Below are 12,807 nucleotides of genomic sequence, written 5' to 3'. Positions count from 1 at the left end.
GCGCTACCAGAAGTCCATATCTCTCCTATTGAAATATCTAACTGTTCTGTTATAAATGAAAAGATAAAAATTTATAAATATAAAGAATGTAAATAAATTCTGAGAAAAAGACTGGCAAAAATAAAAACTGAACATTCCTCTGTGAATTGAACTCACAACGTATAACACAGATGCTCAACACCACAAACATGCCATGGTCTGTATGGGTTAACACAACACCGTGAAAAAATTTCCCTCTTGCGAGGTAATGCGTTCAGGCTCTGAACACATTTTGAGTTTACAAGCAGACTTGTATTATAAGCTTCACCAGCTTGTCGTTGCTTCTGCTTCTTGTGCCGCTTCACTGGTTGACAGCATGGTAAACAGACCGTTTGCTGTAAAATGCAGCATTATGCTTAATCTCTTCTAGCGATGTACATTGACTGTGAAGAGCTTTTTACTGCGGAGCACTCTGGGAGCCCGGGCTGTCGTATGCTGTTGTCGTTGCTTGACGTAATGCAGGCAAAACTGCGTGTATCGTAGACAACTTTTGCATATTGAGCGTGCGCTCACGCCAAGAAGTGCTCATCTTGTTCTCTGAGCACTTTGATAATAATATTAAGTGTGGAGCACCACCTTGGGTGCCCGGTTTGTCACATGCTGTTTTTGCTTGGTGTAACGCAGTCAAAATGGCATATCAACATTGAAAGAAGAGAGGAAGGAAGTGAAAAATAGAAAGACAGAGAAGGAAGAAAAAGATAGGAAGAAAATAAACATAAATAAAAAAGGGACAGAAAAAACTGGAAAAAAGTAAAGAGGAAAGAAAAAAAAAACAAGATAGAAGCAAGGAAGGCTGCCCAGCTATGCGCTTACTTGAGGCTTGGCAACACGAGTGCGAAGCTTCATTAATTTTTTTATTCCTCTGTTTGCACTGATTAGCACCTGTTTTGTGCTAGCATGCCTTTGCAGAGTTAATGGGAACTTTAAGTCGGGGCAAGCTGCAGCTACGGTTGTGTGGCGCAGACGCTGAACTCCGACTACTCCATGGAGAGCCACGCGCGCGACCACGAGAACTTCGCCAACGTGTCCCGGTCGCGCCACCGGCGCGCCAAGGCCCTGCTCAACTTTGAGCGGCATGACGACGACGAGCTGGGTTTCCGCAAGAACGACATCATCACGGTCGGTGCACGCTCTGTGACCCCTGTGTCATCTTCAGTTCTGTTCACTGAGGGGCCGGTTGGTTAGATGGAATTTTTTTAAAGCTTCTTGGCGTGCTTATTATCGCTGTAAACTACATATGATTCTATTGCAGTCTATTTTGATACCAAGTCACACTAAGAGCGAAGACCTTTACGCAAGAGTAGGCAACTCACGAATGAGCACTACTTTTCGACTGATTTCGGTCTCGGAATAGCTCGTTCACAACCAACACTCAACAAGTTTCTAACTTGAGCATGCGCAGCTTGCCCACGTGCATCTCCATCAATGCCACCGTTTTAAAGCATGTCCACCCAAGAATGCTAAGTTCTTCGTGGCTAGCTGTGTTCTTATAATAATGAGTCACCCGATTTTTTGGGTCAGCTAAGCAAAACCTCATTATCTGACTGTATTTCTCTGTGCAACACTTTGATGACTCCATATTTCTTGATGCTTGTTGATACGCCAGTTGTGCATCTATTCTATTCAACATGTCATCTGCCAAGCTTTACACCTTTCTTATTATCTTAATTAACAACAGAGCACTTAAAATTTACTATATGCTATTTTTAATCTATACTGCCGTGTTATTGTAATGTGATACTGATCGTTTTCTATTCTACCACGCTATTCACGGTCTGCAGCTTCTGAAAGTTTCATTGTTGTCTCAGTTGTCTCTGTCGTGTGAGATATAGCAGAGGCGCTGCATAGTTTGGCCAAATAATATTATGATCAAGAAAGTACAGAGAAAAGTGATAGTCCGGCGATAAGTAGGAATATGTTCCTGGGAATGGGCTTCCTGGAATATGAGTCAAATCATTTTAGATCATACAGCTGTGCTTCACAGTGGTGGTGATGATTACGCAAATATTCGGAGCAATTCGACATCTAAAAGTGCGCATAAATTGTTCTAACACACTTGGGTTGAAATGTGTCCCGTTGTAGATCATCAGTCAAAAGGACGAGCACTGCTGGATCGGAGAGCTGAACGGCCTGCGAGGGTGGTTTCCAGCAAAGTTTGTGGAACTGCTAGATGAACGCAGCAAACAGGTACCACATCTTGCTCAGAACTGGCACTAAAGTCATTCTTGAAATGTACTCAAAGACAGCAACTGCAATGAAGGAGGACCTTGTTACAATTTGTACAGCTTTGGATAAATGAACTGCAAGCTCTGTATGAATTGCCACAAAGCAATACACTCATACCTCAATATAACAAACATGGATATAACTAAGTATCAGCTATAACGAAGTAAATGAAAAATAGTCTTTCAATAAATATATTGTTAGGAATATACCTTTCTAATGAATTTCTGGATATAACGAACTCATCTTTATAATGAGGTATGAGTACACTCGTACCTCATTATAACAAAGTTGCATCTTACAAGAAAATAAGTGCATTATACCAGAAAATTAGCTATAAAAGTTGTAAGGACCATGTGGCGGAGGGGCCAACCGGAAGGCCGAGAGATAACACCACAGTTGGTGCCAGTGCTGCCGTCATCATCATCATCATCATGAGGATGGACAGGGGCAGGGAAGTAGAGGTTAGTGTGTGTGTTCGACCAGACATTGTGCGTGCTTCCTCCCTGGTAAGGATATTCCTAACACTGTATCTGTCGCAAGAATGTTTTTCATTTACTTTGTTATAACAGATATTTTGTGATATTCGTATTTGTTATATTGAGGTTTGAGTGTATATCTTGAAATGGGGTATGATAGTAGTCCACTGTCTATGGTGAAAGTCATGCAAATCTATGAGTTTGTTTTTATGCTCACGGTTTGTTTTTTCTTTACGATTCAGTACTCCAGTGCAGGGGATGACTCGGTGACAGAAGCCATCACAGACCTAGTACGAGGGACGTAAGTGCTGCCAATTAGTAATGCTCTTATTCAGCCCTGTTGCCTTTTCAGGCTTCTCGCTGTGCCAGTTGTGTTAAGGGGGAACGTGGCAATGGGTATTGTAAATTTGGTTAAAATGTTCAGTTTTTTTTTCATAAAATTTTTTGTGTAATTCTGAGACCATGTTTTACATCATAGTGTGATTTTAGATCAAAGTAAGTAGTAGAAGTTGAGAAACAAGCATTTTACTGGTGGGCTGTCGTCAAAAGCTATGTGAAAATTGGGCATAGCAAAATGCAAATTTGCAGCTTTCTCTTGGCAAAGTGCCACCGTATTGGCATCATCATAAAAAGGACAGATTGGACCTTGAGATAGCCACAGAAAGATGCATTTCTCCAGTGAAAAATAAAGCCAGCTTTCTTCTGAGTTGCGTTTTATCAGCTTCTAGCTCCAACTTCTTTGTGCTCCATTTTCTCGGGTTTCATTTTTTGAGCAGTTGCTGTCAGTCATTCCTGTGCCATTTCACAACAAATTAAGCTATAGCCATTCCGTTTCCTGCACTTGGATTTTTTAGACATTGGTGAGCGCCGTAAAGCCGTCCATATTTGTGTGCACATCATACAGACTTTTGTTATTGGCTTTTTGTAAAAGCTGTTGGTGAGACAATATGTCCAGGTCATTTAAGAAAAAATTCTGTGTTTAGTTAAATATAAAAAATAAATCAATAGTGTTACGGCACAAAATGGACCCTTGTAAATATTCTTATGCAAAAATTTGGACAAACTTGTCTCTAATTAGCTAATTAAATTCCAGGTGACAATGAGACTATATCAAGCGTTGTAACTTAAAAGTTATATTAGATAACTTGGAACCGATTCCAGTTATGATATCAGCACAACAAATTACATCTGCATGCCAAATTTCATCCCTTTAGCTTCATTATTAACTAAGATAATTTGCATTACCATGCCCCCCATTAACTGAGAGCTGAAGCTCCCATTGAAATAAAAGCAGGCACTATTTATTTAATTGATGTTTACCAAACGTATCATCAGTTTCCAATGTTTTGTGCTTCGCTAATTACTGTACGTCACAGCCTACTCGGTTTGACAAGTTTTTAATCAGCAGCACATCGAGGGTGCACGTAAAATGGCACTCTTGCAGACTGACGCTCCCCTGTTTAAAAGCTCATACATATCATACAAAGTGGACAAAAGGATAACCGCCGCCATAGCTCAGTTGGTAGAGCATCGAACGCATTATTCGAAGGTCGCATGTTCGGTACCTGTTCGTGCACTTTTCTTTATTTATCTTTACATTACAATTAGTACTTTGAATAACATCCCCTATAGCTTTCCTGGCATCATTGTGTATTAGTTCTCATTAATATCATGCTTAACAAAGAAAACGTGCCCTTATATTTACACTTCTTTCCGTCACTCCTGCATAGGTTGCATGGTCTTTGTGATATTTAGGTTGCTGTTATACTTTCAACGAACCTGCAGTAAATAGACAGTGTTTCTAATCACTTGTGACGTGCGCTCGTGACAGTGTTACTTGCTTTTTCATTTTGGTAATATGATCGCTTTAAAACAGAACAATTGTGTAATCTACCGTAAAGTCATGAGGGCATTGGGGAAACCATTGTGCTGCTTGAGAAGAAAAGAAAACGGTTGTCAACTGGTGTTGCGATCACTGTTTTATTACAACATCGCTACAGTTATGATAGGACATTGTAAAATTGTATTACTGCATTCTATCTTTCCCCAATATTTTCTTTGTTCTCAAGATGATCGAATTTTCGGCATTCCGCGCTCGCGTGGGCCCTACAGGTTGTGTCCGACACTGAAGGCAGTTCTGGAATATGGAATGAAGCGGTCCAGTCTTCTTGGCGGCACCTGCCACCCGTGGCTCTTCATTGAGGAGGTGAGTGTTGCGTATTGCACCATACAGCATAGGTTGTGTAATAAAACCCCCCGTGCCTAAGAGAGGCAGCGACACACAAGGAATGGGCGTTTATTTGGCGCCTTGAATGGTCAAGTGACAATTACGGTGTTCAAGTTCACTTCGACATGAATGTCATATTTCTAGGCTCAATGCGAATAGTAAATTTTGGGTTCGAAGCGAATAGTGGTTTTGGTCGAATAATATCGTATTGAATTTTAATAGTATGTGTTGTAAAAAAATGTAAACAAAGAAGGCATATCTTTCATGACCTAACTAATCTGCACAATATATATTTTTTAAATTGATACAAGGCCTGTGCAAATGCCTTTTTTTTTTTGTTCAAAGCAAGTGCGAACAACATTGAATAGCAGCAGGACTTGACTTTTGGTAGAATGCAAATGACAACCTGTAAGACATGTTTCGTTTTAATATTTACTCTACTTAGAGCATATAAGTCGGCATGATAGGCTATTAAGCGTCAAAAATGATCTATCAATGTGAGGGTGGTATGTTCATTTAACCTTGAAGTGGGACTTCGTAGCAGTGCAGATTTCCAATAAATAAGTGTTTTCATGGTTTGGCACTCTGTTACTGCAGTGAAGCCATCTTGCAGGAAGTTACATGTGAATTAACAATTTTAATCAAATGCTTTCACAGCTTGGCACTTCTTTACTGCATTGAAGCCATCTTTACAAGAAGTTACATGTTAGTTAATACATATAATTAAATGCTTTCATGGCTTATCACTCATTTATTTGCAGTGAAGCCATCTTTACAAGAGGTTGCACGCTTATTAATACATTTAGGCTAATGCTACCACAGCCTAGCACTCTTTTACTGCAGTAAAGCCATCTTTACAAGAACTTACATGCTGATTAATACATTTAAATAAGTGCTTTCACGGTTTAGCACTCCTTTACTGCGGTGAAGCCATCTTTACAGAAACTTGCATGCTGATTATTGTTATTCAATGCTTTCACAACTTCGCACTTTCTCACTGCAGTGAAGCCATCTTTATGGGAGGTTACATGCTAATTTTATATTCAATTAAGTGCTTTCATGGCTTAGCACTCTTTTACTGCAGTAGAACGACCTTTATGGTGGTTACACGTGGATTAATATACACCTATTCGTTCATTTAAAATATTTTCGCATTCGAATCAAGGCAAATTTGAATACCGTGATATATGTTTGAATATCCAAAGCACTCGAATATTCACGCAAGCCTAGAAATTTCTCAGTTTCGAAGCATTTGAAACAAATGAACAGACATGTTTTATCTCATGTAACCCCCTTAAAGGTGGTTGTACTGTGGTGGGGGCTGCTATGCCGTGAAATCGCATATCCAGAGGAAATTCACATTGTTCAAAAGCCTTTTATCGTTGTTCTTAACATGCTTCTTAAGTTAGAAGCATGTTATATTCGCTGATATGTCTTGAATTGTAAAACATAGCGTATTTTTTGCATCAAACTGAAAAAGTGACATTCGCGTACGCAGTGTTTTAATTCTTAATAGTATTGCTCAAGTAAGCTGGGCCTCCACAAAAAGGCTGAATAGAATCAAGAGGGAAGAAAAATAATTCGAGTCATTTCGTGCCCAGGAGACTGTGGCTTTCATTTTACACGTCTAATTGTTTACAAAGATCAAGCATTGCAACCTCCTCAATGTAGCCATGATGTTAGAAACCCCCTCTTTCTGAAGGCATTCGACTGTACTGTCGCATTGTCCTCGTTCTGTCGTTGCCAAGGTTGCCAACAAGGAGGTGGAGAAGGACTTCAACTCCGTCTATTCTCGGCTCGTCCTCTGCAAGACCTACAGGTGCGGATATTGCTTTGCACCATATTACCTGGCAGCGCTGCCAAAACCGAGAGGTGTAGGCAAACCTCGTGCTTGCGCACCAAAATGTAGTTTGATTCACATGTGAACGGCCTTGTAATTGGCAAGGTTCGTACATTTGAGTTTGTTTGGCACGCGCCTCATCTGCTTATCTTGTATACACGTTTCAAGTTCCGACAGACTCGCCAACAAGTTACTGAGAAGTAAGGTAACCTGTTATACAGTAAATTGGCAGTTAAGTGATCTGTCTTGGCCTAGAATGTTGCAACTCTACTGCACGCAGTCGGGCTGTGCAGAAGAACACAGCCGAGTAGTGGTGTTGACGACATGTCGAACTTCGTGTGTTCAGGTTGGACGAAGATGGCAAAGTGCTCACGCCCGAGGAAGTGCTCTACAGGGTGAGTACTGTATGCGCATGATAAATTTTCTACAAATTAGCTGCCGAGTATTAGCCTCCTAACTGTTTTGATAAATCAAGAATATTTCGCTTTCTTTATTAGTTCTTTGATGTTATTCTCTATTTTTAAAGGAAATTTTGGTTGTTGAAAAAAATTGCAGCGTCTACTAAGTGACGTTAGCTCAGTGAAGCTTTCTTTTTGTTGATGTATACCAGGTGACTATTGGTATTGGTAACAGTAAGAAAGAGAGGGAAAATATAGCGTAAGAATTTTTTTTTTACAAAGGTTTCGTGACGAGTAGTGGGTCATTTCAATGTAGATGCTTTGTGTAACTGACCCGTAAATTTTTTTTTTCAATTGTTTAAGTATGCCTAAATGCTTCATGCTTTAAACTACCTTGTTCTTATTTACAGCAACATCATTTAGTTGTATTTTCACCAAGATTGAATAATCAAGAAGTTGTACAGAAAACATCTTCTGAGCCCATGAGGCATACTCTGCAGCCAAACAAGCAAAAAAAAAAATTAACTTGCGACACTTGTTTGATATTGATTCTTTTTTCCTTGTGGACCAAATAACCAAAGTGAAATGGCATGACTGCATGCTTGTGTTCATGTAGATATGGGGCGTGAAGCGTTAAAAGTTGTACCTCTGTGTCTCTTCTCAGTCAGTTCAGGCTGTGAACATGTCACATGACCAGGCCCATGCTCAGATGGATGTCAAGCTGCGCTCCCTGGTCTGCATTGGCTTGAAGTGAGTGGTCTCACCGTTCTTTTCTTTAGTGTTGTTGGTAAGTACCATTGAGTACCCCTTAAAAGTTGGCGACTCCCCGAGTAATCGTACAGCGGACTTTCAGTAAACAGAAAAATGGTAAACAGAACTCCTGGTAAATGGAACACATTTTCCCGGTCCCTTCAGGTTCCACTTAATAAGAGCCTACTGTACATGAATGCCAGTGAAATATAGTTACTAATGCAGTCAAACCTCGTTATAGCATCTACACCACATAAATTACCTCATTATATATGACGTTCATTGCAGCAGTAAGAATAAATATCAGTCAAGTTGGCAATCTGGCTTGCATGAAAATTCTGATTGTAAAAATGCATTATTCTATGCTTTGAACTCACTATAAAGAGGTAATCTTTAGCTGTCTTCTTGTAGCATACATTTCAGGTGGTGCAACCAGTTAGCTGCAGCATTTTTAACCAGATCGTTAGTGAAAAATTGTCATTGTCTTTCAATGCTTATTTTGCTTTTTATATGAGAATTATACGTTGGCATTGATTGTAACTGCAATTGCGTAGTGAAAAATGTTTTTTCTGATCGAGCAGTGAGCAGGTGCTGCACCTGTGGTTCGAGGTGCTCTGTTCGTGCTTGTCGGTGGTGCACAAGTGGTACCAGCCCTGGTCCTTCATCAACAGCCCCGGCTGGGTGCAGATCAAGTGCGAGCTCAGGTGCGTATCACACGCCACGTCGCAGAGCGGTCGGGCAGAGTGTTCACCCACGGCCAGAAGCACAATGAATTCGTGTCCAGTTTGAATTACCAGAGCATCTTCAGTTTGGCTTCACTGGTAATGTGACTAGTGTTAATTAGGCTTGCGAGAATAGAAAATTTCAGGTTCGAAGCGAATACTGATTTTGGTCGAATAAATTCAAATCGAATTGGAATAGTGTATAACGCATGTCATAACAAAAAAATGGGCGTATTTGTCATGACCTAGCTAACGCGCACAGTATGTGTGTGTGTGTGTGTGTGCGTATATATATATGTATATATATCTTAATTGAAACAAGGCCTGTGCAAATGCCTTTTTATTATTATTTTTTGTTCAAAACAAGTGGGAACAACTTTGAATAGTAGCAGGATTTGACTTTTGGTAGAATGCAAGTGATAACCTGTAACACATGTTCAGTATTTACTGTACTTAGAGCACATAAGCCATTTAGCAAGCTTTTAAACATCAAAAATGATGAATCAATGTGAGGGTGACGTGTTCATTCAACCTTGAAGTGGGGCTTCGCAACAGTGCGGATTTACAATTAATTAGCATTTTCACAGTTTAGTACCCCTTCACTGCAGTAAAACCACATTTAAAGAGTCCCTCACGAGGCCCATGACGAATTCTAGTTAGACACTGGCAGTTGTGTGTTTGAAGGAGAGGGTTACGCCCCCAGAATTTTTTCAATCGGTTCATTATGAGCTGCGAAAATCGGTATTTCGTCGCGACGTGAAACCATGACAAGAGGAGGAGAGCTAGAAACCCTTGCAGCTCGCCCCACGTAGTCTTCGCTAGCCAAATCTCTTCCTTATCTTCTCTGGCATTCGAGGAAACGGTCACGTTTCCATGACGTTCTCGAGCAAGCCCGACCCCTGAGCACGCGAGTGGCGTCGTTTTGTTAACCAGCGTTATTTCGTGGTCTACTGCCGGTTTCTGCGGGATGGATACTTCGGGGCACACTCATTCGGAGTTAGACGCGCTAGAATAGATGATAATATTGAGTGCTCGAAAGTTGTGGTAACCCCGCTACTAGTGCAGCGGAAGATCACGCGCGGGTTCACGCTTAGCGAGCCACTGGGCCACTACTCCGTTTACTCGCGTGTAGCGCACCGCTCCGCGCGCGCTCAACTAATAAGGCGTTTAGCGCGGCGCGGCAAATAGACAGTGTTCTAATGCAAAAGTACACAACACTTTATTGCCTCTGGCGGCATCCCGAACGACAGTACAACGTCCGCTCCCGGGACGTGGGTAGCAAAGGCACCCGCACGCGGACGTTCACAATAAGGGGAAAACCGCGAGCACATCGCAGCTGGCAATGGCGAGCTTTGACACGCCGGTCGGGAAAAGGTCCCTCGCGGCTATGCTGCGCACTCTCACGATGGCCAATGGGCCTGGTCGCGAGTGTTAGGGCAAACCTCGTACGCGAAGGCCTACGGCAACTGCGGCTCGTTGTGGTACGACCACTTCAAGCACTAGGCACCGCTCTGGGCTTAGCGTACGCTACCGAAGCTAGCACTCAAGTAAACACGCCTGCCGAGGTGCCCAAGGCCACCCCGGGCAGGTTACAGTCCGGCGATACCCAAAGGGGATGCGGACGAAGGAAAACACGTGCTTACCCGACGCCGTTCACGGAAAAGAGAGCGCTCCCTCGGCGCGCGCGTACCGCGTGCCGTGCCCGCACGTGGCCCCATCTATCGCCACGTGGTGTTAACAGAGCAGGAAAGCAAAAAGGTGTGGCCGTGTGGCGGAATGCCCGCGAAATGGTCGCAGGCGCGCCTCAGATCCCCACATCCTCCTCTTCTTAATTCACCCTATATACCGGTCTGCAAAGGCAGCCGGTCGTCGCCCATGCATGCAAAGGCGTCATGCAATGGGCAACAGCTAGCCTCAGCCTCGCTCTGCAACTGCTGCTGAAGAAAAAAAATAAACACACAAGAATACACTTGACAAATACAATGGCTCCGCGGAAGAGGGGTAACGGGAGTTCATGATGCTCACACAAGAGCGCGTCCACGGCTCGGAGGGGCAGCGTCACGTAATGTCTGACTTGGGTGATTGCGTGGATGCGAGAGTTCAAAGGGAGGGTTCTGGTTGAGGCCTTCATGCGAGGAACGGGCTCACCTTCGTCTCGTCGATGTTGACGACAGCCCTGCGAGTCCGACGAACGCCGCCTCGGTGGAGGTTCGGATGGACCTCGCTGCGACAGCCGGCCCTTCTGCTGGAATAATGGTCACCAAATATACTGGCTTCGGCGTCGGTCGAGTCGTGTACAGCGTCTGCGACAGCTGGCCTCGTGCAGGTCTCCGAACACCTCCAGAGTCCAAAGTGGTGTAGGTATCGGTGACTTCCTAAGTTGTCGCCACACGCACACACACCTCCGATGGTCGGGTCTCTCCAAACGTGCACCGCAAGGGAAGTGCAGAGTGTCATTTGTCCCTCTCCCCACGTTAAAGCACCAATTCACAATCCCCTCCTCCAGCGAGAATAAAAAAAAAAAGAAAACACTGAAAAACATCAAGTAAACAACAACACTCAAATGACAATCAGCAGCAGTAACTGGGCGGAACAGACTTCTTTGCAAGCACTGGCTGTAAAAAAGTTAGCTAACTGAGACTAGAAAGTAAAAATGAGGGCCTTCGGTTGCGGAAATAAGCCCGCCGTCCGGCGCGAAATCACTAAGGTGACCGCTTCCTCAGATTATACTGGTGCGTGGTCCGAATGCGGTCCGCCGCGCCGAGTGTGCGCCGTTGCTTGCGCGAAGAGCCACTGGGCGCTGGCGCAGGCTCGTCAGACCTCGACGCAAAGGCTTTCAGGTCTGCGATATGGGCACGGCTGAGTTTTCCTGAAAGCGGGTCTTTCAGCAAGTACGCGAGTGGAGTCCAAGCTTTTTCCACTCTGTATGGACCAAGCCACTTTGGAGCGAGCGAAGTTGAGAAAGCTTTGCTCGAGTCGCTAAGAGCGTGGTTGCGCTTCAAGACGAGGTCACCCACCTTAAATGAAAGGTGGCGACGTTTTCGGTCGTACTGGGCCTTTTGCTCGGCCCTGGCCGATGCCAAACTTTGCCTCGCTCTACTAAGAGCTCGACAAAGCCTGTCCCGAAGTGTGGAAGCGTAAGCAAAACAGTCTGCCGATTCTTCCTCGTCTCCGAGCTGGCATTGCATGACACTGGTCACCGGATTTGCCAACTCCCTTCCGAAATTAAGGAAGGCGCGAGAGAAACCAGCAGAGCGACTCTCGGAGGTTCGAATTGCAAACGCGAGTTCACTCAAATGGTCTGCCCAGTCCCTTTGACTTTCGGCAAAGGCCGCCAACATCGGTTTGAGCGTACGATTGGTTCGCTCCGTCAAATTAGACTGGGGATGGTAGGGTGAAGTGGTGCAGTAATCTATTCCTAGGGAACGGCACGTATCACCAAACACCCGAGCGGTGAAATACGACGCATTGTCCGTGATCAATCTTTTCGGAAAGCCGAACCGACAAAACACTTCCTGTAGCCTCTCTAGCACCGCTCGCGCTGTCACTTTCCGCAGCGGAAACAGCTCCACCCATTTGGAAAAATTATCAACAACTACCATCAGATGTATGAACCCCTGTTTACTCCTGGGGAACGGCCCCATTAGATCGCAGGTGGCTACTTGCCACGGACGCTCACTGACAATCGGTTTCATCAAGCCGGGCGGCTTGCCACCCCTTGGTTTCACCGTTTGACAGACGTGGCAGGAACGGCAATAGCGAAAAATGTCACGCTTCATGCCAAGCCAAGTCACAACCTTGCTCAGTTTCGCAAAAACTTTAGAGCCACCCAGGTGACCGGCAATGGGCTCGTCGTGAGAGGCTCGCAACAGTGCGCCTCTTAGACTTTTGGGCACAACCACCTTAAACGGGTCCACTGACTCCTCATCGGTGGTTATGTACTTCAGCAGGAGTCCATCATGGTCCAGCAAATATGTATCCCCGGGGGACCCAGCGACACACGCCGGTTCCCGTCCCCCTGCGCCTGCCGCACTACCAGCAGCGTCTCGGCGCTCCGTCTCCCTGAGACCGTCGCTCAACTCGCGACAAAACTGATCATCTTGCTGGGCCTTCAGTAACTCTTGTCTGC

General features: G+C 44.2%; 1 protein-coding gene across 5 annotated transcripts in view; it reads left to right on the top strand.

The window, feature by feature from the left end:
• Positions 1–12,807, top strand: part of LOC119180223 (small G protein signaling modulator 3 homolog) — a 53,682-nt gene that overhangs the window by 24,101 nt on the left and 16,774 nt on the right. For all 5 annotated transcript variants that reach the window (XR_012884925.1, XM_075869249.1, XM_075869248.1 and 2 more), the window contains exons 11-18: positions 1,003–1,158; positions 2,122–2,226; positions 2,984–3,042; positions 4,854–4,947; positions 6,717–6,787; positions 7,155–7,203; positions 7,871–7,956; positions 8,538–8,660. Coding sequence is in view for 4 of the 5 variants with exons in the window: in XM_075869249.1 (XP_075725364.1) it covers positions 1,003–1,158; positions 2,122–2,226; positions 2,984–3,042; positions 4,854–4,947; positions 6,717–6,787; positions 7,155–7,203; positions 7,871–7,956; positions 8,538–8,660 (743 nt within the window). In the remaining variant the exon portion in view is untranslated. The remainder of the gene's footprint in view (positions 1–1,002; positions 1,159–2,121; positions 2,227–2,983; positions 3,043–4,853; positions 4,948–6,716; positions 6,788–7,154; positions 7,204–7,870; positions 7,957–8,537; positions 8,661–12,807) is intronic.

The sequence above is a fragment of the Rhipicephalus microplus genome, chromosome 7 (assembly GCF_043290135.1).
Source record: "Rhipicephalus microplus isolate Deutch F79 chromosome 7, USDA_Rmic, whole genome shotgun sequence".
Taxonomy (NCBI): Eukaryota; Metazoa; Arthropoda; class Arachnida; order Ixodida; family Ixodidae; genus Rhipicephalus; species Rhipicephalus microplus.
This window is presented reverse-complemented; position numbering and strand designations above follow the sequence as displayed.